This window comes from Phaethon aethereus (assembly GCF_964289735.1).
Source record: "Phaethon aethereus genome assembly, chromosome: Z".
Lineage (NCBI taxonomy): Eukaryota > Metazoa > Chordata > Aves > Phaethontiformes > Phaethontidae > Phaethon > Phaethon aethereus.
The window spans coordinates 22,872,077-22,895,846 of record NC_138577.1 but is presented as its reverse complement, the minus strand read 5'-3'; the positions used below and the strand labels follow the sequence as shown (position 1 = coordinate 22,895,846).

General features: G+C 40.5%; 1 protein-coding gene across 8 annotated transcripts in view; it reads left to right on the top strand.

Annotated features, from left to right (window-relative positions):
• PDE4D (phosphodiesterase 4D) overlaps positions 1-23,770 on the top strand; it is a gene marked incomplete at both ends in the record, with an annotated part of 545,358 nt that overhangs the window by 513,378 nt on the left and 8,210 nt on the right. For 7 of the 8 annotated variants that reach the window (XM_082012779.1, XM_082012778.1, XM_082012780.1 and 4 more), the window contains 2 exons: positions 15,633-15,734; positions 22,753-22,917. In XM_082012779.1, coding sequence (XP_081868905.1) covers positions 15,633-15,734; positions 22,753-22,917 — 267 coding nt within the window. Of the gene's footprint in view, positions 1-8,030; positions 8,079-15,632; positions 15,735-22,752; positions 22,918-23,770 lie in introns of those variants that run through there. The other variant, XM_082012785.1, reaches the window with a different exon arrangement.

The following is a 23,770-nucleotide window of genomic DNA, read 5'->3' as shown; positions in this document are numbered from 1 at the left end:
GATGCATGCAGATTATGTATTCCCAAATAAAAAGATCTGTAAAATGATACATCTTAGGCTATTCCATCTTGTTTAATGAATGTAATTCTGACAAGCAGGAAGCTGCCAAGAAAGCCTTTTTAAAGCAGCGTAATTATGCTACATTTACAATCCTTAAAGCTGAGGTTCCTTCAGAAGAGTTAGGGGTTTGTTCCAATTACAGCCGTCAGTTCTCAGCCACCAGTGGAGTTCATGTCTTCTCAATATCCCTGTAAAACCCAACTTTCTCTACACCCCTGCTGCTTACTTGGTGTGTGGCAGCTGATTGCTGCAGCTGGAACAACTCTTACTTGTAAAATTCCTTTTAAAATTTTTTTTTCCCTAAATTAAGTTCTATATTTTCTCTCCCCTTACAGTCAGGGAGTCTTAAGTGGAACGCAGAGAAGTTTGGTGAGACAGGTTGCTTGTCCCTAGCTGTCCTCCTTCTTCCTCCAGACCAGTTCTAGTTTTTGGCTCAGTTGAGTCTGTCCACAGGCCCTTGCTTGCTGGATGATACAACTGTTCTTTGCCACTGTGGTCTCCTAGCACTGAGCAAACTTTCCATTTTGTGGGGAGGCTTTCAGCTAGGATGCATGCCAGCCTAAATGCCTGATGGGGTTGGCTAATGCTGTGAAAACAGTCTTGTGTTAATGACCAGTAGGAGCTGGATTTGACATGGATGGTCCAGAGAAGGGCAGCGAAGCTGGTGAGGGGTCTGGAGAACAAGTCTTATGAGGAGCAGCTCAGGAAACTGGGGTTGTTCAGTCTGGAGAAGAGGAGGTTGAGGGGAGACCTCATCGCTCTCTACAACTACCTGAAAGGTGCTTGTGGTGAGGTGGGTGTTGGTCTCTTCTCCTAAGTAACTAGCGATGGGACGAGAGGAAATGTCCTCAGATTGCACCAGGGGAGGTTTAGACTGGGTATTAGGAAAAAATTCCGTATGGAGAGAGTGGTCAAACATTAGAACAGGCTGCCCAGGGAGGTGGTGGAGTCACCATCACTGGAAGTATTGAAAAAACATGTGGACGTGGCACTTTGGGACATGGTTTAGTGGGCCTGATGGTATTGGGTTGATGGTTGGACTTGATGATCTTAAAGGTCTTTTCCAACCTTAGTGATTCTGTGTCATTATTGCTGTTCTCTGGTTTGTGGAAGTCAGCCTAAAAATATTTTTTGATATTTTGAGACAGGCTTCTCCTTTGGCTTGTGAGATGCGTTCAGGCTATCTGTTCCTGTTCGTAACTCATACGACCTTGAATACTCCGTGATGCGTTTAGCTGTCTTCCTCTTTGTTTTACTTTTTGCCTCTTACTAGGCAACTACATCCAGTACACTTATATTCAGGATTGTTGCTCAGACATCTCTTTGAAGGTTCCTAGTGCAGCTTCATAGTCAGTCCAGGAGTTGCAGTTGCGAGTTTAAAAAGCACTGTTCTCCTGTCCTCAAAGCTAAGCACGTTCCTGCTGGAGCTCCTGTAACAGTTACCTGTTACTGACCTGTGGAAGGAAAGACCAAGATTGTAAGAAGTCTCCTGTGGGACAGTTCAAAAGTACTGCAACTGAATTAAGAAAGTGGCACTTCAACCTTCTTCCTATCCTTTTCCTTAAGCCTCAAACATTGCCATCTTACTTTCCTGTTGACTGAACCTTCAGGAATCTTTGCTTATTAACAAGAGCCAGAAAGGAACATACACTTTATTTCGGAGGATCAAGGTTTCACCCCGACTCCCGAGGATGTAATTCTCTTCCTTGTCAGTAATGTGTTTCTGTTACAGAAGCCCTATCCTGGATCTTGGGAAAAATGAATATTCCTTGACTGTCTCGTATTCTGTACATCCCATCTGTATGCTCTACAGTGGTTTACAGGCTATAGGTCCTTTTGGCAAGTTGTGATCATCAATATGACAGATAAATAAAAGGATGAAAACCTCACTAATATTGGTGAAATCTGCGTGCCTTTGCACACGCTTGGAATGATTAAAAAAAAGAACAACCTAATAATGAAATTCTTCACATTCTTGTTGAAGGACAATAAAAATTTGGTTAATAGTAATTTTTTATGACTATGGCAATGGTACATAGCTTTATAGGGAACCAAGAAATCGTTTGTGAGTGCCGACAGCTCCAGAAGTTTGCACAGAGGTAGAGATTACTGCTTCAAGTATGACAACATCTGAGGTAACTCACTGCAATCCTGATTTCATCGCAAATGGACACCTTTTAGATTCTTAAAGTTGCTTTCAAGCAGAGCATGTTTGTAGAAGATGTATAAACAGCCTTTGTGACACAAGTTACTTAGAAGATAGAATGAGCATCTGCAATAGATAGCTTGAAATGTCATAGACTCATGGGACCAAATGGATGAGTGGATCTCCTGTGTTTCCCAAATGGCTAATTTGCACATAACTGTAGAAGTATTGAACTCGCTGACTTGCGCTTGACTAATATATGACCTGCATTTCTCTAAAATGTATCTTCCTGCTTTTCGTGATTTGAAGATACCAAGCTGCACAGAATCTACCACTTCAGTGCTGGTGTGTGCTAATTTAATAATTCTTCTTGTTAATCCATGTGTCTTGTTAATAGTTTGAGCTGGTTTCAGCTCAGTTGGTTTGAGGTGGTTTCAGCTGCCTTCCATTGCTTCTTGTTGCTTCTTTGGTGCTAGGGAACTGGGTGTGGTACGCTGAATTTCTTCTTTGTTATGGCTGTACACAGTAGCCATATTCTCTTTTTAAGTTAAACAGTCTGAGTTTTTTCTCTTATTATGAAATACTTTCTCTATCACCGGAATATTTGTAATTTTTTCCTATGCACTGTACAGAACAGCATTTAGGAAAAGAGAGACTCTAGAGCTTCATGTACTGTTCTATCACCAGAGTTGCCAGAATGGTGTGTTTAGAGTATCTCTCTCTTCATTTAGCATCACAGAAGATGCAGGTTTTGTGGGGGGGTCAATGTATCGCTATGAGATGTCCTGCTGTGAATCTAGAAACTCTTCAGGGTTTCTGCTGTCTTCAGTGTAGTCCACCATTGACACCAAGCTGAGTGGTGTGGTTGACACGCCTGAAGGACAGGATGCCATTCAGAGGGACCTGGACAAGCTCGAGAAGGAGGACTGCGTGAACCTCATGAGGTTCAACAAGGCCAAGTGCAGGGTCCTGCACGTGGGTCAGGGCAACCCCCAATATCAGTACAGGCTGGGGCATGAAGGGATCAAGAGCAGCCCTACTGAGAAGGGCTGGGGGGTACTGGTGGATGAAGAGCTGGACATGAGCCATCAAGGTGCACTCGCAGCCCAGAAGGCCAACCGTATGCTGAGCTGCATCCAAAGCAGCGTGGCCAGCAGGTTGAGGGAGGTGATTCTGCCCCTCTACTGCACTCTGCTGAGGCTCCACCTGGAGTCCTGTGTCCAGCTCTGGAGCCCTCAGCATAGGAAAGACATGGACCTGCTGGAGCGGGTCCAGAGGAGGCCACAGAAATGATCAGAGGGGTGGAACACCTCTCCTGTGAGGACAGGTGGAGAGAGTTGTGTTTGTTGAGCCTGGAGAAGAGGAGGCTCCGGGGGCACCTTCTTGCAGCCTTCCAGTACTTAAAGGGGTCTTAGAAGAAAGATGGGGACAGACTTTTTAGCAGGGCCTGTTGCAATCGGACAAGAGGTGATGGTTTTAAAGTAAAAGAGGGTAAACTTAGGCTAGATATAAGGAAGAAATTTTTCCCAATGAGGGTGGTGAAGCAATGTCACAGGTTGCCCAGAGAGGTGGTAGATGCCCCATGCCTAGAAGCATTCCAGGTCGGGTTGAACGGGGCTCTGAGCAACCTGATCTAATTGAAGATGTCCCTGCTCATTGCAGAGGTGTTGGACTACATGACCTTCAAATGTCCCTTGCAACCCAAACTAGTGTGTGATTCTATGATTTTGTACTCATGGACTGTGTTCCTTATCACCAGGTATTTTTGCAGTTAAATTTCTTGAGCTGTAGTTTACATGAATGGTGTCAACATACTAAACAAGTGGGCTGCAGTTGGTGACTTCAATATCCTCATAGTTTATCTTCCACCCTCTGTCCCCATTTTTCTGTTCTCTGGAAATTTTCACACTGTGAAAGTTTCCATAGTAGTGACTGAATTCCAGATCACCAATGAAGAAATTGAATACCAAAAAATAGTCGCAGGTCTTGCAGAGCCTGACTTAAAACTGTCCCATTAGATGAAGACAGCCTGTTGATGGTGTTAGAAATGGGTTAATAAGCAGGTTCTTAACCCATGTGTCCTCTCTCAACATTGGGAGTGCTGTTGCAGAATATTATACAGCACTAAATCAAATGCTCTACAACAATCCAAGAATATTACATGCAAAGACATAAACCAATATTGACTTAATGGCTTTAAATACATTTCTATGTTTTAGTTCTTTATTAAGCAAAGGCCTAGAATATGTGTATTTCAGCTTTTCCATTATTTTACCCAGGACTGATGTTTTGTGAAGTGGCCTGAAGTTACCCAGCTATCCTGCTTGCAAATTTTAATTGGCACAAGATTAACATTTTTTCAGTTTTTCAAAATTTACTAAAGCTGAATATCACAGCTCCTGGGATCTCTGCCACCTCTTTTTAAGACTCCTGTGGAGAAAGTTGTCCAGGCTTGTTGATTGAATAATGGCTATCATTTCCTGTGGGTATTAAGGGACTTCATCATCTTTCTGCCTTCCAAGGTCATAGTCTTGATTCTTTCAAAACACACAACAGTGCTCATTAAAAATTTCCTTTTTTCTGAATTATTTTATTACTCAGTTACTGTCATTTCAAATTATAACTTTCTCATTTCCATATTCTTTGCTTTATTGGTACCATTGTAGAAAAATGTCATTATTCCCTTCTTCCCCCATCTTTTACCTTCATGGATGTATGTGTGTATGAAAAAAAGAATTTCCCTTTCATGTTGCTAGATTTCCACTTATCTCTAACTTCTGGGTTTTCTATCTTGAATTACTGTAGGTACTTAGTTATATGTGGCAGCTATTGGCTGTGCACTCATCTATCCACCATAACCTCCTCTGAAGTTAATTATTCGCTCATTCCAACCTGGGAACTGAGGATGAAAATCAGCAAAATGAATACTATAAATCAAAGCAGGTGTGAATTTCCCAACTATAAATTTCAAAGGTCATACTTCTACCTGTAGCCAAAGTCAGAGGACATGCTTTCGGAGTCAGTGAAGTTGTACTAGTAAATTATATGACAGCAATTGGTAGTTTTATGAGGTTGAGGCTGTAGGTCTCAGGAAAATCATACAAATTAGTAATAAGCTGTCAGTGTCAAGTGTAGTTTCCTATTATCAGTATAGTTAATATGCAGCTGAAATAAATTGTTGTAACATACATGTACATTGGAGGAAAACGTTTTTTCATGCTTTTACATCAAAATTACCTAGCTAATAGGTCTATAAATATCATCCTTCAACAAATTCAGTAAACTATAATTCAGTAACTCTTACGGATGTGTTGGTGGGGAATAAAAAAATTCAAGGAAGATTTTTTTTTAATATATACTAAACAACTAGAGTAATTTGCATAGCAGACATTTTAAATATTCCTTATCCGAAACAATTTCTGTCCTTTTGGGGAGAGTTGTTAATAAGATTTAAGGAGGAACCAGCCTTTAAAGTAACAAAGTAAGGGAAGCAATTTAAAAACTTGGCTTTCCAGTGTCTGTTTGTACTACCTATTGCAACCAAACTTTCATACCCACATGCTTAACTTTTTAAGTAGCCAGAATTATAATGGCTGCTATTTTACCATTTTGTAAGTCGTGATTGAAATTGCCTTCTGAAGGGAGGCAGCATATATCCCATCCCTGGAAGCATTCCAGGTCAGGTTGGACGGGGCTGTGAGCAACCTGATCTAGTGGAAGATGTCCCTGCTCATTGCCGGGGGGTTGGACTAGATGAAATTTTAAAGGTCCCTTCCAACCCAAACTATTCTGTGATTCTACGAGTCTCTGATTCTCAATTCTCAATGTTGATGCTGCGTAGGTGGCAGCAGTGGTCTCTTGCGGGGGATGAGCAAACAATGCAACGCTGATGTAGACAAGCTTTACATTCAGCGTTACAAAGCCTAGCTGGAAGAATCAAGGGAAATATTTATTTTCCAGAAATACTTTTTAGGCTATATTAATGTCTTCCTGAGTCTCTAATAACCCAGTTCTGTTTTCAAAACTTAATTGTTTTATATTCATCTACCTGTATAGATCCAGGACAGGTATGCATCATTAATGTGTTCATTCACTTGTTTTTTATATTAGCTATTTTAGGGAAGACAGTGTGCTTTCCCTATGAAAATACGTAAGTGCTGGATAATCTGTTGACTGTACCCAGTTGTCACATCGCTATACGTATCTCTCCTGTAAGGAATAGATCTGTTAATATATTTTGCCGTATTGATTTTTGCAGGTTCAGTTCTTTCTCAAGCACTTAGTGTTGCTGACATTGCTGCATAGCATCACCCAGAGAAGTAGAAACCACTTCAGCCAAAACCTCCCTTATGACCGCTGTCGGTCAGCATCTTCTAGTGAATCAGCAATGCGGGTTTAGGCTGAACACTGCACCTCATTCAGCTTGTACTTAGGCATGTACCCATTGTCATATTGGGAAACTCTTCCTTCTTTCAGTATGACGAAGATTCGGTAGTGCATGTGCCTTGTACAGAGAGAAAATGCATTCCTCCTTTTAAGTTTTGGTCTCTGAATGGCAGATGGTGGGATTTTTTTTTTTTTTTTTAAATGCTCTGAGTCAGTTCACTGACATACTCCACCTTCAATTAATCCCTTTTTTTCCTATGATGTATAGCTGTAATTGATTATATTAATCTGCCAAGGCAGAAGGAGCAAATGTTGAATAAATACAGTGAGAATTTGACGACTCTTATTATCTCACTTCTGACTTCTCCATGGAAACTTAACGTTTACTGGGAATTGTAAGACACGTGACTTGCTTTATCTTAATAATAACTCTCTTAAAATAAAAAAAGCGGTAGAAACTGGCAGATTGGCCCAATGGTCTAAGTAGATCGGTTTTTAATCTAGATGGCATAAAAGCCAAAACCATTTTCATTGTTACAGTACATCACAAACTGCTCAAGAAATCTGATGGTTCTATTTCTATTGTTTTTTCTTCACAAAAACCTCAAAATATACTTCCCTTCCGTATGAAAAATTAAAACTGCTAGGGAATCCACACGGATATACACAGTACTAATTTTAACTGCTTGGATGGCATGTCCATTGAAGATAGCTGGTAAATGCTGCTGAAATGAGGAGACCTTAACCCAATTATTTTTGAATGGCGTGCGAATGCTGCAGGCAGGGATGCCATTATTAAATGGCATTTGCCGTAACAAAACCAAAAAACCCCCAAAAAACAAAAAACAAAACAAACAAACAAACAAACAAAACCCACCACCAACCCCACGCCCAGGAGAGTCCCTGGCACTGGCCAATGGGAAATTACTGTCATGTAATTTGTCATTTACATCATGTCACCAGCCCCTCAGATTTATATTTTTTAGGGTGACATACTATTGGCTGCTAGTTGGGCTGTCTGGGAGGGATTACTGGCACTGTTTGTGGCTTCCCCTTCAGGTCCTTATTTGGTAGCTGTTGATAGAGCAAGTCTTTCCAGCAGCTGAGCATCTTGACATACATTATTCATTAAGTCCCAGTGTTCAGGAAATATGCATAGCCCTAGCTCTTCAGATACTTCTTCAGCTCGTACAATCTGTCTCTTCAACGTTGCCTGTAAATGCTTGGAGTTTTACAAATGGCATTTATACAATCAGAAGACCGCGCGGTTGGATTTCTTTTCAGTATGCCTCCTGTGCACACAGTTGCTGAGAACCTGAAGATCAGCAAAAAGAATTAGGAGAGAAAAGGAGGAATCCTTCTTCTTGGAAGTCTTTTGCGGTATCAGACAGCAAAGAACTGATTAGCTTAGATTGATAGTATAGAAAAAAAACCAAAAATGCCTGAGGCAAACTATTTACTCTCAGTTTCTTGGGGCTACATAAAGGTAGGATTTTGTTTTACCTTTTAAGATTTGCAGTGCATTAATGCATGATCGCTGGATAGCATGAGTATTCATGAGTGATATGACTATGAGTAATATGAATATAAAGTCAAAAATCAGAAAAGCAAGCCTTTGTTCAGCGGTGAGAATGAACTGCACAGTATACAGTCTTTCTTAGAAACTGTGCTGGGACTTTTAAAATAATGTTGCTTCAGTGGGTAATAGGACCAAGTCTAAAGCCAAAGAAATTCAGTAGAGTTTTGTGTAATTTTAAAAAAAAAGATTGCTACAAAACTGTGTTTTTAGACATTAAAAGATTAAAAAAAAAAAAAACCTCAAAACATACAGTAGTAGAGACCATGAGTAAAGAGGCTGAGGATAATGGGTGAATGCATGACTCATACTGGTTTTGATAGCTGAAGAAATGTGAAATTATCAACACTATGTTCCAGCAGCATTTTTTGATACCCTCTGTGTGTGTGGCTGTCTGTGTGTGTGTGACAGCTTACTGATGAAAACACCGGAAATTTTCATCTTCTAATATTGATCCACTTTATTACATAGAGCAGCTTTGAACTAACTTGAAAGTGCCATACTGCTAGTAAATGGAATTAAATAAGCTTTTATCTCTTTTATGGAAAAGTTTTGCACCAAGGAATACGCCAGACAACATACGAAGCTGTAGTTAATACAAAGCGACGTTTGGGCTTTGTTTTAGCCCTTATTTGTTTGTGCTTAAAAAAATGATGTTGCCTTTATAATTGTTATAAAGCGTGTTTAAAAAAAAAAGAGGGAAAAAGAAACATCATCCTGTGCTTGATATACAACTGTTCCAAATTGTCTTGTTTTAAAGAAAATTCTGATTTCTCCTGAACTAAACAATGCAAGTGTTGAATTAAATGGCTAAAAATAATACAAGCATTATATTCACACATGACTGAATCTCTTATGCTTGCTTGTACTAATACCTACTTTCATCATAGGGTTTTTTTTTTTTTTAATAGAAGTGGAAAGCCCTCATTAGGTCATTGTGTCCGATTAGGTCAGTGTGACCATTCTCTGCAAATGCAGAGTGGGTACAAGGTATTCTCAAGGATTTTGATCAGTCATCTGTGAAGAAATTAGATCCCATTATGCTAGCTAGGTGGATTCCTTTCTTGTTTACCAAAAAATAAGATGAAATTACCTTCCATTAAGCTAAAAGCGAGATATTTATTGTAATTTACTTGGAAGTATTTCCTGCATTTCCAGGCAGCTGCTGTCATGTTCCTGCTTGATAAATTAGAAAAATTCAATCACCCATCTTCAAAAATTGTTAACTCTTACTGTTATCCTTTAAAATTGATAGATTTTTTTGCTAACTGAAGTTCAGCCGAGACCATGGTAGCTGTAATTGATGACACATGGAAAAAAATGTCCTCTGTATAGACAGTGTCCTATACTGTCTAAAGACAATTATTTTGTTAAGAATATATAGCTTTAGTTAAGAAGCTATATAATACTTTGAACACAATTTTAGTACAGCGCTTTTTGAGTCCACAGTATACACATTACAGGAAAAAAGTGAAGAGAGGCAAAGAAGATCTGCTTTTTAAGACATTCAGAATGGAATGATTTAGGTTATTTATGAAATTCTAAGGAAGAATGAAACATGTTAGTCTCAGAGATCATTACATACGTTTACATCCCTTACTATACGTATAATTTCTGCATGCTTCAGGCTGTACTTGATTATATTCTGTTAATTACATTTCGGAGAATGGTTGTCACGTGGAGTATTTACCTTTGGCTTTCATTGAGTATCTTTCCTTGAAACAATGAGCACCACTATCACAATGCCAGGCTTAGAGGTATGTGCCTCACTACTGGTTATGTATAAAAACCAGTGCATGACCTTGATATTAAACAAACACATGGGCTTCCAACCCAAATCTTCAGTTAAGAATGCTGTTTATTTATTAAGAATGCTGCTAAAACCAGAGATATTTTTGCATTGATAAGCAATATAAGCAGAAGCCTTACATTAATTTGTAAGGCTGGCTTATGCTAAGTTCCTTTTATTGCTTTTTGTAGAGCACAAGACTGTGCAATTCCAGTAAAATAATACAGTTTATTCTTTCTTGAGTTATAAATGTCTTTTAAAAATAACATTGATAGATATTTCAGAAACAAAATGTAGTCATGGAATTTTAATGTTCCAAGTATTGAATGCATGTTCCATGGCTGTATTCTATTCATGTAAGCTTGTAAAAATGTTACCTGAAAGAGACAGCCAGAAAGGTTGAAACTGGGATCTGTTGCCATGTGGGTTTGGGAACCAGTGCAACAAAAGGCTCCAGGTGCTCTTGAGCATTTTGGTTTCAGCCTCCACTGTGTGTCGAGCTTGATTAACCCTCAAACTGAAGGACAAGCAGGATGGGGCTTTTTGGTGCATGGGCTACCTTCTAACCCTAGCTTCACCTTCTGTGCTGGTGCCAAAGGTTGTAGTGGAGGTAGCCTCTTTACAGGCCTTGGGATGCAGCAGATCACCCACTGAGGAACAGTGGAAGAGGCCCTACCAGGGCATCTACACCAAGGATGGTTCTGCGTGCTTCCTCTCCCAACACAACTAACTGCAGGCTGCACATTCACTTAAGCTTTTTGTTATTGAGTCAAGAAGTTTACACACACAAAAAAAATAGAATATTCTGAAGTGTAATAAATAAACCCCATATATATTAACCGTGCAGCCCAAACTTTGTCATGACCATGAATTGACTCTAGTTGGATCTTCTCCATCTCTTTGCAGTTGAGTATAGATGCAAAGTCTTCCCAAAAATTGTATCAATCCTCTGCCATCTGGGAACATGGTTACTGCAAAAGTTTGTCTAAAATTTTCGGTGTAGCTCTGCTGACATCAGAAAAGTATCCTATTTTTTCCCTGCAAAAAACAGATATATTTATCCTGCGTTGGCAGCGGTAATATATATGCAGAGATAGGCACACATTGGGCTTCAGCCCAAAAGAACCTAAACTACCAAGCTCAATCCCTCATTTGTAATCTGTTTTTTGGAAGTTACCACTATTTAGGAGACTGTTCTTGTATCATCAACGTATGCACATTTATTCTCATGTATTAGAGTTCTCCTTCTATCACACTTCCTAGGTTTTTAAAGGGAGGTAAAAGTGCACATGTATTTTTGTCACTTTGGGAGATTTTTAATGTTATTTGAATATTGTGCCTGTGTTTGTGTTGTGTGTTCCCCCACACACCATGCGAAGAGTAAAATAAAAACAGTAAAATCACAGAATCACTAAGGTTGGAAAAGACCATCAAGATCATCAAGTCCAACCATTAACACCACCATGTCCCCTAAACCATGTCCCGAAGTGCCACGTCCACATGTTTTTTGAACACTTCCAGAGATGGCAACTCCACCACCTCCCTGGGCAGCCTGTTCCAATGCTTGACCACTCTCTTGGTGAAGAGATTTTTCCTGATATCCAATCTAATCCTCCTCTGGCGTAACTTGAGGCCATTTCCTCTCATCCTATCACTAGTTACTTGGGAGAAGAGACCAACACCCACGTTGCCACAACCCCCTTTCCGGTAGTTGTAGAGAGCGATACGGTCTCCCCTCAGCTTCCTCTTCTCCAGACTGACCAACCCCAGTTCCCTGAGCTGCTCCTTATAAGACTTGTTCTCCAGACCCCTCACCAGCTTCATTGCCCTTCTTTATCAATAGAAGCAAATGAAATAATTAAAAAAATCTGCTTAAGGAAATATTTTTAGGATTTTTTTTCAGACGATACTTACTACTCTCTGTATAATTGGCTTAATGGGACATTTTATAACCTGTCCATTTCCAGAGGGAATTTCCTAGTTGTAATCAAGGGCTGTGATATTCCAAAGAGATATATATGTCATTTTTGCAATCTAACAATGCCTAATGTGGGAAAATCAAATCTTTCTGAGAAAGAATACAAGATATGCATAGATCAGCCAAAAGCCTCTGCTTCCTTCCCACGCTGAGCTGACAATATCATAATTAAAGTGTATGGTGCAAATGTTTATTAGTAACAAGAGTTTTGATGTGTTATGATTGATTTTCTCCAACTAGGCAAGTATATGGCATTCAGATTTTTAAAATTCTTGCTTAAAATATTATCTTTAATATTAATTTAGTGACAAGGCAGTTTCATGTCTTGTTTGACTTGTTTTGAATAAAGTGCTAAATGTTATTTCTGAGAGGACAAATGAGCATATGGACTGCCTAGCCAAATTTCAAACACTTATGAGGCCTCTGCTAGATGACCGAAAGTGTTGACTCACAGGTGTAACAGAAGCATCTCTAATTTGCAATAAGAACTTGTAGGAGCCATGTGAGAGTTAGGCAGCATTTAATTATAAAGTAATTGTGCAGGGTTGTATAAATATGTGGAAAGTCAACGGTCTTTGAAGCAACAACTGGGTTTACTTACACTCAAATGAAATCTTTGAGAAATAAGTAAAATGAGGAAAAAGTAGGAGGTTTGGGATGTTTGGGGATTTTTTTCTTAGGAAAAATTTTTTTTTTCCCCAAGGTACAAGTTATTAAACATCAGCGTATTAAGTAACATACAGATATACTGAAAAAATGTCTGAACATCTTGATCACTGCTCATCCGTCTTGGGTTTTTTTTTTACGTTCTCAAAGAGCATTGCTGTTTTGCATCTGAAACTGCTGTCTGCATATGGTCTTCAACTTCATCTGTTTCAGTGTGGATGATGGTTTTAGGGCTTTGTCATATAATTAGAAAATCAAAACCGTTCTCTAAACTGCTTAGTCCAGATGTTTCCAAAATAAATGTCAGCTGAAGTCTTGTTGCTGTGGCATCAGCAACATGTGAAAGAGTATGAGGAAATTACGCAGCTACAGTTCTTCAAAGCCAAAGGCTTCTCCCATTGAATTTGCTGCTAGCAGGAGGGCCTTGCAGAAGCTGGGGGACTTGTTTTACTGTACACCCATGTTCAGCAGCAACACAGACTGTTCTGGAGGTTTCATGCTGATGGTTGAGCTTCTATGTTCTGGTGACTTACGGGGTGATGGGAGGTGGGAAGATACGGCTTTGCGTTAGACTAGTGGGGAACATAGCATTAGAAAAGACTGCCATGCACCTTCAGTTTGTTGTGGACATCCATACAATAAATATTTAGTTGGAAAACCTTAGAGAACATATAATCCATAAGTTCCGCAAGATGATTTGGCATGTGCAATAACAAACATTCTCCCTACGTACTCCCCACAATTAAATTTATGACTTGGAGGAAAAGAAAAGCCCTTCCTATTTGTGGCATCAAGGAGCTGCAGAAAAAAAAAGCATGGAGCAAACAAACACCAATTTGTTCTCCTTTCAAAGCTGAGAAGTTTTTAAGGAGGGTTCCTGAAGAGCACGTACCAGCGGTTGCTAGATGTTCTTTTTCCGAAGTGCAAAACATGACCCAGTAGTGTTGCTGTGCAGCAGAAACAGGATCACAAAGTTGAGCATCGTCTAAAAGGGTTTAGTAGGAAACAACCAGACAGATGAGGACCTGTTTAGTTGGGATCTGGTGAACTAGCTGGACTGAATTAAAGAAGAGAGAATATTGGAGTGCTAATGAATATTTTGATGACAGGCCTGGAAGTCAATGCTATTTTCTCAACTTCTGACATTTTATTAAGATTCCCATAATGGAGATATTCCCATCTGGAGACAAGCCATTCTATGAGATCTTCAGTGTTTGCCTTAAGTAATTCAGTTTCTCACCTTTGTGGGTACAGAAGAAAAAGCATGCAAGTGTGACCTCAGTGTGTGTTAAAAGTTTAAAGAAAGGCTTTTAAAAATACTGTTAGGATTTTTGGACCAGTCACTTTACTGCTTGGCAAGCTTGGCTTGTTTTTTTAGCATTTGACGTTGGTGACAAACAGACCCATCAGACTATAGAGATTGGTACTGGTTTCATGCAGAATGTATACCCTGTAGTTTATAGTACGTGTAACTGTATTTGCAGTATGGTTCTAATTTTCAGAAATGTGTTGAGCATTTGCTAGCACACAGCTATATCTGAGATCAAAGCTGAGCCGTTGGCTTGTGACTAAAGGAGGATTCAGTCTTTGTAGCAGGAACTTCCTGAGCTGATGGCATGTCAAGATGGCAGGAAAATGCACTGGCTAATGGTTAGACTGTTATATTAAGGGTAGTTTTTATTTGGCACACTGTGAGCAATACGGTAATTGGTGACTTGGAAAGTTACTGTGAAGAAAATAACACCTTTTGCTATGCAAAGCCCCTTTGAAGAAAGGGCTTTGATGATTCTGGTGGGATGGAAAGGTGGTAAATGTTCAGTTCTTTATCTCATATAGAACAATAAATTCCTGGTTTTAAACATAGAGGAATGTTTACAGGGATATATAATAAGGGTAGCTATTGCTTGATGTAATAAATGTCATAACTGGATGAATAAGGTGAAAGATAATTCTGAAAATAGCACAAATCATTTGGCTTTGTTAGGAGAAAAAGTAACTGAGAAATCTGGTAACAAAATGAAAGGATGGCACAATGGAAGGCAAAATTCAGTATTGACAGATGGATGCTAATTTACATTGGCAAGAGTTGTTTGAATTGCTAATAAATATTGCTCAGTTCTATGTGTTGATAATATGAGAGCAGAGCTACAGTGAATGAAAATGCATATAAGATAGCTAGATCTGTACTATGCAATTAACCTGTTGGACACAAGATATCACTTAACCTTGGAGTCTAGAAGGGATCAAGGAAGGCTCAGTGATGACTACTTAATCAGTTGTACGTATTGTGGAATGATACTATCCACTTCTATCCTATAGAGTGCCTAGACTGAATTGCTAATTTAGAGGGAAAAGGAAGGTGTTTCTGGAGATGGGTATTTTCTACTCTGATGCTTCATAAAGATACTGACAATTTTCTGAGACTGTGGAATGGTCAAGTCATTGGGCTGATCCAGTATAAAAATTTCAAGTCAAAGACAGCAAAACCTACCTCTATTCATGTTGGTCTGTAGGAAAGCAGTAAGATATTTTGATTTCTTTGAGCAGTCTGTCAAATATATTTGAGTAGATTGATGATGAGCAATAAGATAAACTTGAAATACCACAAAACGAACTGCAAAAACGGCACAAATAATTTACAAGTATGATAAGAAAACCCTAGTAGAGAAGGGGACTTGTGTAAATACATTTGTATTTTCTGTCCAAATTAAAATTAAAAAATTGAAAAGACAGTAATATTAATACATATGTCTTATAGCTTTCGGTTAGCAGTAGGACCCTGTGCCTTAGTAATTGAATTAATATGAAGTATTTTAGGAGGTTAAGAATTATGTTGCCCAACCCACAAATAAGTTAGTAAGGTATAGTGATGTTACATGTGATTATTGCTTTCATAGTTCTCTTACTTTAATATATATTCTTAATGTCATGTCCTTTCCCCAATTATAAATTGACTGCATTTTCTCATACTAAGTAAAGTGCTTCTTGATTGCTAACTTTACACGTTTTTGCTTTGTTTTTTTTTTTCCAGTTTAAAAGAATGCTCAACCGGGAGCTGACCCACCTATCTGAAATGAGCAGGTCAGGCAATCAGGTCTCAGAATATATATCAAACACATTCTTAGGTAAGACTGTGATGGGAGTTAACTTTTTTGTCTTCTTTTATCTCTCTCTGGTAGAGCTTAAAAGCAAATAGCTTTCCATATTAATTTCTGTTTTCAAAAACTGTACATTTAATATCTCATTGTTCAGTGTTTCAGCAGAGAGATTATGTTAAATCCATTTCCTCACAGTTAATTTAATTTGTGTATGTGCTTTCCCTGTGTGTCTAATTACAGGTAATTATTCATATACATATTTTCATGTAACATTACAACTACTATATTGCAATTCTATTAGGAAATTAATATAATGAATTAATTATGTATGAAAAAGAATTCTTCCATTCTGTTTCCCTTATGAAAGTTACCGCAAAGAGGTTTCAGTGTGCTGGAAGCACACAAGCACAAGTAATCTCATAAAATCCCTTAGTGCACAGTTATCATAGAATCATAGAACAGTTTGCGTTGGAAGGGACCTTTAAAGGTCATCTAGTCCAACGGCCATGAAATGAGCAGGGACATCCCCAGCGAGATCAGGTTGCTCAGAGCCCCGTCCAACCTGACCTGGAATGTTTCCAGGGATGAGGCATCTACCACCTGTCTGGGCAACCAGTGCCAGTGTTTCACCACACTCAGTGTGAAAAATTTCTTCCTTCTTATAACTAGTCTAAATCTGCCCTCTTTTAGTTTAAAACCATCACCCCTTGTCCTATCACAACAGGCCCTGCTAAAAAGTCTGTCCCCACCTTTCTTCTAAGCCCCCTTTAAGTACTGGAAGGCTGCAATAAGGTGTCGCTGGATCCTCCTCTTCTCCAGGCTGAACAACCCCAACTCTCTCAGCCTGTCCTCACAGGAGAGGTGTCCCAGCCCTCTGACCATTTTTGTGGCCCTCCTCTGGACCCGCTCCAACGGATCCTTGACTTCCCTGTGCAGAGAGCTCCAGAACTGGACGCAAGACTCCAGGTGGGGTCTCAGCAGAGCAGAGTAGAGGGGCAGAATCACCTCCCTCGACCTGCTGGCCACACTGCTTTTGATGCAGCCCAGGATACAGTTGGCTTTCTGGGCTGTGAGCACACATTGCTGGCTCATGTCCAGCTCTTCATCCACCAGTACCCCCAAGTCCTTCTTGGCAGGGCTGCTCTTTATCCCTTCATGCCCCAGCCTGTACTGATATTGGGGGTTGCCCTGACCCAAGTGCAGGACCCTGCCCTTAGCCTTGTTGAACCTCATGAGGTTCACAGGGGCCCATTCCTCGAGCTTGTCCAGGTCAGTCTGGGTGGCATCCCATCCCCCAGGCATGTCTACTGTACCACTCAGCTTTGTGTCTTCTGAAAACATGTTGAGGGTGCACTCAATCGCACTATGTCATTGATGAAGATGTTAAAGAGTACAGGTTCCAATACGGACCCCTGAGGGACACCACTCATCATCGATATCCATCTGGACATTGAGCCATTGACCACGACGCTCTTGATACGATCATGCAACCAGTTCTCCCCAGGGCTTGGTTTTGGGGCCTGTCTTGTTCAATATCTTCATCGATGAACTGGTTGAGGGGATCAGTTGCTGCCTCAGCAACATTTGCAGATGACACCAAGTTGGGTGGGAGTGTTGATCTGCTGGAGGGTAGGAAGGCTCTGCAGAGGGATCTGAACAGGCTGGATTGATGGGCTGTGGTCAGTTGTGTGCGGTTTAATAAGGCCAAGTGCCAGGTCCTGCACTTCACAGAATCACAGAATCATTAAGGTTGGAAAAGACCTTTAAGATCATCAAGCCCAGCCTCTTCCTACCCTCAAGCAGGTCACTCGCGCCCAACTTGGTGTCATCTGCAAACATACTGAGGGAGCACTTGATCCCCTCATCCAGGTCATCAGTAAAGATACTGAACAAGACCAGCCCCACAACGGTGTCCTGGGGAACACCACTTGTGACCGGCCGCCAACTGGATATAGCTCCATTCGCCACGACTCTCTGGGCTTGGCCATCCAGCCAGTTTACCCAGCAAAGAGTACACCTGCCTAAGCCACGAGCCACCAGTTTCTCCAGGAAAATGCTGTGGGAGACGCTGTCAAAGGCTTTACTAAAGTCCAGGTAAACAACATCCACAGCCTTTCCCTCATCTACTAGGCAGGTCACCTGGTCATAGAAGGAAATCAGGTTGGTCAAGCAGGACCTGCCTTTCATGAATCCGTGCTGGCTGGGCCTGATCCCTCGGTCGTCCTGCACATGCCCTGTGAGCGCCCTTCAAGATGAACCTCTCCATAATCATCGCCGGTACTGAGGTCAGGCTGACAGGCCTGTAGTTTCCAGGATCCTCCTTCTGGCCCTTCTTGTAGATGGGCATCACCTTGGCAAGCCTCCAGTCATCTGGGACCTCCCCTGTTCCAGGACTCCTGGTAAATGATGGAGAGTGGCTTGGCAAGCTCCTCCGCCAACTCCCTCAGTACTCTCGGGTGGATCCCATCAGGACTCATAGACTTGTGGGTGTCCAGGTGGCATAGCAGGTCCTTAACTGCTTCCTCCTGGATTATGGGGAGTTTATTCTGTTGTCCATCGCTTTCTTCCAGCTCAGGGGGCTGAATACCCTGAGGATACCTGGCCTGGCTAATAAAGACTGAGGCAAAGGCGGCATTAAGTACCTCAGCCTTGTCCTCATCCTTGGGGACAATGTTCCCCCCCACATCCAATAAGGGATGGAGATTCTCCTTGGCTCTCTTTTTGTTGTTAATATGTTTGTAAAAACATTTTCTGTTATCCCTTGCGACTGTGGCCATATTGAGTTCTAGCTGGACTTTTGCCTTTCTAATTTTCTGTCTGCTTGACCTACCAAGATCCTTGTACTCTTCTTGAGTTGCCTTCCCATTCTTCCAAAGGTGATAATTTCCTGAGTCCCAGCAAAAGCTCCCTGTTCGGCCAGGCTGGTCATCTTCCCCGCCAGCTCATCTTACGGCACATGGGGATCACCTGCTCCTGCACCTTTAAGATTTTCTTCTTGAAGAATGTCCAGCCTTCCTGGACCTTTTTGGCCTTCAGGACTGTCTCACAAGGGACTCTCTCAACCAGTGACCTGAACAGGCCCAAGTCTGCCTTCCGGAAGTCCATAGTTATGATTTTGCTGACCCTGACTTTGGTCACAACAACCCCATGCAACGCTACAGGCTTGGGGAGGAGTGGCTGGAGAGCTGCACAGTGGAAAAGGATCTGCGGGTGCTGGTTGACAGCCGGCTGAGTATGAGCTGGCAGTGTGCCCAGGTGGCCAAGAAGGCCAACAGCGTCCTGGCCTTTATCAGAAACAGTGTGGCCAGCAGGAGTAGGGAAGTGATCGTGCCCCTGTACTCATCACTGATGAGGTCACACCTTGAATCCTGTGTTCAGTTTCGGGCCCCTCACTACAAGACGGATATTGAGTTGGTGGAGCATGTCCAGAGAAGGGCAGTGAAGCTGGTGAGGGGTCTGGAGCACAAGTCTTATGAGGAGCAGCTGAGGGAACTGGGGTTGTTCAGAGCCTGGAGAAGAGGAGGCTGAGGGGAGACCTTATCGCTCTCTACAACTACCTGAAAGGGGTCTGTGGTGGGGTGGGTGTTGGTCTCTTCTCCCAAGTAACTAGTGACAGAACGAGAGGAAATGGCCTCAGGTTGCGCAAGGGGAGGTTTAGATTGGATGTTAGGAAAGATTTCTTTACTGAGTGGTCGAGCATTGGATCAGGCTGCCCAGGGAGGTGGTGGAGCCACCATCACTGGAAGTGTTTAAAAAAACGTGTCGACATGGCACTTCAGGACATGATTTATTGCACATGGTGGTGTTGGGTTGATGGTTGGACTTGATGATCTTAAAGGTCTTTTCCAACCTTAATGATGCTGTGTCATTCTACATGAATTCCTCATCCACCCAACAGTCCACCATACAATTCTCATACTTCGGTATTCCCTGCCTGCACCTGAGCAGGTGGATGAGTACAACTAAGTCAACATTTGAACAGACTGCTGCCAGGAGAACTTGTGCAGCTCAAGAGCTTGCATGGTGGGGTATGTGCATTAAAAAAAGCCTAACAGAGTAGTACAAAGAATATGATTCGTTCTCTATGGCTTTGCGGAAATAAGTACATTTTTTTTTCCAAAACTTGTGAAAGACCTGGTTCCATACTGCTGATTTTGAACATGAAGATAATCTACCAATCTCAGTCATGTTTTTAAAAAAACACCATTGGTTCATAAAGATACTGCATATAAGGGGAAGCACAGCTCAATACATCTAAATTAGGACAGCAAGTACTTTAAAAAGTTCCAGTCACACATATTAAGATACATCTTGGTTTATTTGTGTGAGATACCATAGCTGGTGCTTTTTGTGTTTTCTGAAAGAAGCAGGTTTTTTTAAGTACCTTTTATCCTCTTTGTCACCATATCCTAAATGGATCACTTAATGTGTCTGCTCAGTTTACCCATGATTGCAATAGTGTGCCTGAGTGCTGCGGCACAGCAGGGTTTCAGACAATAAACCTGATTGGGATAAGCCTGTGTCATGGAGAAGCAATACTACACAGCATTGGGAGCCCTGAAAGTCACAGGGTACAGTTGCCTGAGAAGATGACCCACTTTAGGCTGAAAAGACTGAGATACCAGTTTCTGCTTGCCTTTACTTGAAAACTTAAGACTCATTTTGACAGGGTAAGGAAATGCATTTGTCAACCTTTTGCATGAGACCTCCATCTGGAGCAGAAGGAGGGCTGGAAAGGCAATCACTTACAAGTTACAAAGATATGAGTATTGTTTTGTGGCTGCATGAAAACCTACGATACTTAAAATTGTAGGTACAAGAGTAATACAATGCGGTAAATACCTCATTTAGAGATTTATTACTTAGAGTATTTCCAAAATACGCAGTCTAAGTATATAGGTTCTGAGCAACAATGTGAAGAGGGAAAACATTCTCTCCATAGAAAATTTTAATGAGTCTAGTTAGTTAATTTTTTTAACAAATAATCTATGTTATGAACATCTACAGGAACATCTTTCACATTCAGAAGTCAGGAACATGTAATGAGAAAACAGGTTTTTCTGTTGTTCTTATTCTTAAAAAAAAAAGAGACCTGTTTTCCCAAGTAGGGCTATATGACATGCATGACATTATTCATAGTGACAAAAATATATTCCTTGTGTAAGAATTAAGGCTCCTACATTGAGTATAATAATATGCAAGGTTTTTATTTTTCAATGCCATTAACCTGTTTTCCTACGAACTTAAAATGTAGGAGAAACCTGCCAATGAGCATAGCATAACCAGGGTCAAAATGGCAAGCTGTCTTTTCTGGATGTTCAGATGGGCACCAGGATCCTTTGTCCTGTGTGCTCCTAGTTACAAAAGCAGAGGCAGTCCATGGAATTCGTCCAGAGATCTAAAGTCATTGAGACAGACACTTCCTTTCACTTGACTTAGTCTGACAGCTTGGCTTACGAACCTCCCTTTGATGGGTCTAAACTTTGTGCATATGACCGAAACCATAAACATCAAAGCCCAAACACGAGTCACTGCTCCTCATCTACTGTCGGTTTGCACCAGTCAAGAGCTGCAGCACTCTGATTCCCCCTTTTCTTGATTGTCTGTATGAGGAGCGTGGTGAAGTATTATGGGGGCAATCGGGGAACTTGGTGCCGCAGGCTAAAGCTCGGTGACATTTCCACAGTCTCTGCTTTGCTGTGATCTGTTTGGAAGTTGAGATGTCCAGTATATGGGGCTGCTAAAGGGTAATTAAAAAAAAAAAGAAATGGAAAAAAGAAAGTGAAGAAGCAAACAGGATAACAATCTGGGAATTAGAAATGGACTTGCTACCCTCGTCTGGTTTCAATGTCTGTTGAAAATTACCGTTGCAGGAAGGGAAAAATAGACATAAGTTTTAAAGAGCCCAAATTTTCTTTTTTTTTTTTTTTTTTTAATTTTGTTCTAAGTTGTTTTTTAAACCATAGTTTTTGCTAAACTCCTATATTAGAAACATCTGTTCTGGATTTTCCTGGTTTTGCTGAAATACTCCTTGAGGACTAGAAAAGGTACAGGTACATTTCAGCAAAGAAGAGATAATTTGGAGGGAGTCATTAAAACTCTTATGTTGAAATATAGTATGAATAAAAAGAACAAAAATTAATGCAAATTCCTAGCACTTTTGTCAGGAGAGTTCTTTGTTTCACTGACTTGGCTTTCTTTGGAGACCACACATGTCTGCAATGCTCCACACTCCCGTACTGTTTCTGTTGAGCTGGCAACGTCCTAAATATACTTCTACTCTCAGTTTAATCCCTGTATAAAGTTTTGCTGGTACATACATTGATGAAGTATATGAAGTGATGCCACTGATACTGCTGTGGAGTCAAAAGTCACAGCAAAATGTTGGGTTTTAGCAAAACAGTCCTTCTGTTGCAATTACTTACTCTGGCTGGGAGGTGCAGAAATGCACTGCATTGCTGGTGTGCACTAACTGCCTCTGCATCCAAAGCCCTTGTAGATGTGGTTGGCAAAAGGCTTTCTGAGTGGTACAGAATCTTAACACAAACAGAAGCAGTCCCCAAGTATTAGTTCCTTTGAGTCCTGAAAATGTTTTGTAAAGGTTTACATGAAATACAGTTTTGATTGTTTTTGAAATACAATTTCAGAGGGTATTTTTCCTGGAAAAGAAGAAATTTTAAATTGAAATGAAAGTTTAGATTTCTGTTCAATTGTAATAACATTTTTATAATGAAAGGATTGACCCTCTCTTCAGTGGTAGGTGTATAGGAGAAATGGAAATCAGACTGTCACATTTAAAGACAGTTCAGAAATAATGAAGCAACTTGTGAAGTAGAGGTCTGCTTGTACGGAGGTATAGGTCTATGTTTATCTTTTCCTGTTTTTACTGCTCTTGATATGAAGTAATTGCAAAATCTCCAAACATAAAAGTAAAAAAAGTTTTATTAAGAATTACAGTATCCATAAGATGCAACTAAACAGTGAAATGGACAAAAATATTTGTAATTCCTTTAAAATTGTTCTCTTTTTCTTCATTCTTTTGAAGACAAACAGCATGAAGTTGAAATCCCTTCTCCAACACAGAAAGAGAAAGAGAAAAAGAAGAGGCCTATGTCCCAGATCAGTGGAGTCAAAAAACTGATGCACAGCTCCAGCCTAACTAATTCCAGTATTCCCAGATTTGGAGTTAAAACAGACCAAGAAGATGTTCTTGCCAAGGTAGAGAATATATAAATCCTTGAATTTAAACCATTGAATTAAAATAGAAGGTAGACTTGTCAGTATTATTCCATCCTCTGCTTATAAGCATTGATTTCAAGCTGTAAGCACCAAAGGCTGGCCTCACTTGAAATAATACAAATTTTGTGAAGTGGAAGAATAACCAGTAAAATCAGAATTGGGCCATAAGGGTTAATTTCCATGTGAACAGGATTTCATGTGGAGATGGACTGTAAATTTGCATTTGTGTATATATTAGTAAAGCTGCTTATTCATAAATAATATCTGAGGAATGAAGAGTAAACATACCATATACTGTTACAGGAATGAAAATATATAGCAGTCCTATGGTTTTTGAAAATGCACAGCTGGTATATAGCACTACAACTATCCTTCCAGGTGCTGTCTTCAGCTGTATCATTTTATGTACATCATTTGTGTTTTTGTTTTTAGTGACATTTCCTATGACTTTTGCACCTGCAGCTAACTAGTTCGCAATAATCTAAAACAGGCATAAAGAGATTATTAATTTCATTTTAGAGTTTTTCATTGTGAAATATGCTTATCCTTATGTTTTCAGGAATCTCCCCCTTTATTTGAAGAGTGTTTCTGAGAACCAGGGAGACAGCAGCAGAACCACAGCGTCTCTGGAGGTTTCCTCCTCGCTGAACTCTGCTGTCACTGGGCAGTAAGATAGCAAAGTGTGTCAGTTCAGCTCATTCAAGGTAGCACTTTTCCCTGTGGAGCAATCCATTTAAGAGGCACTCTTTCCTGCTTAGTGAATTAATATCTGAAAAGCTGGTAGCTGCAAATTCAGATATTACAAGACTAGTAGCAGGCAACTTTCCATTTT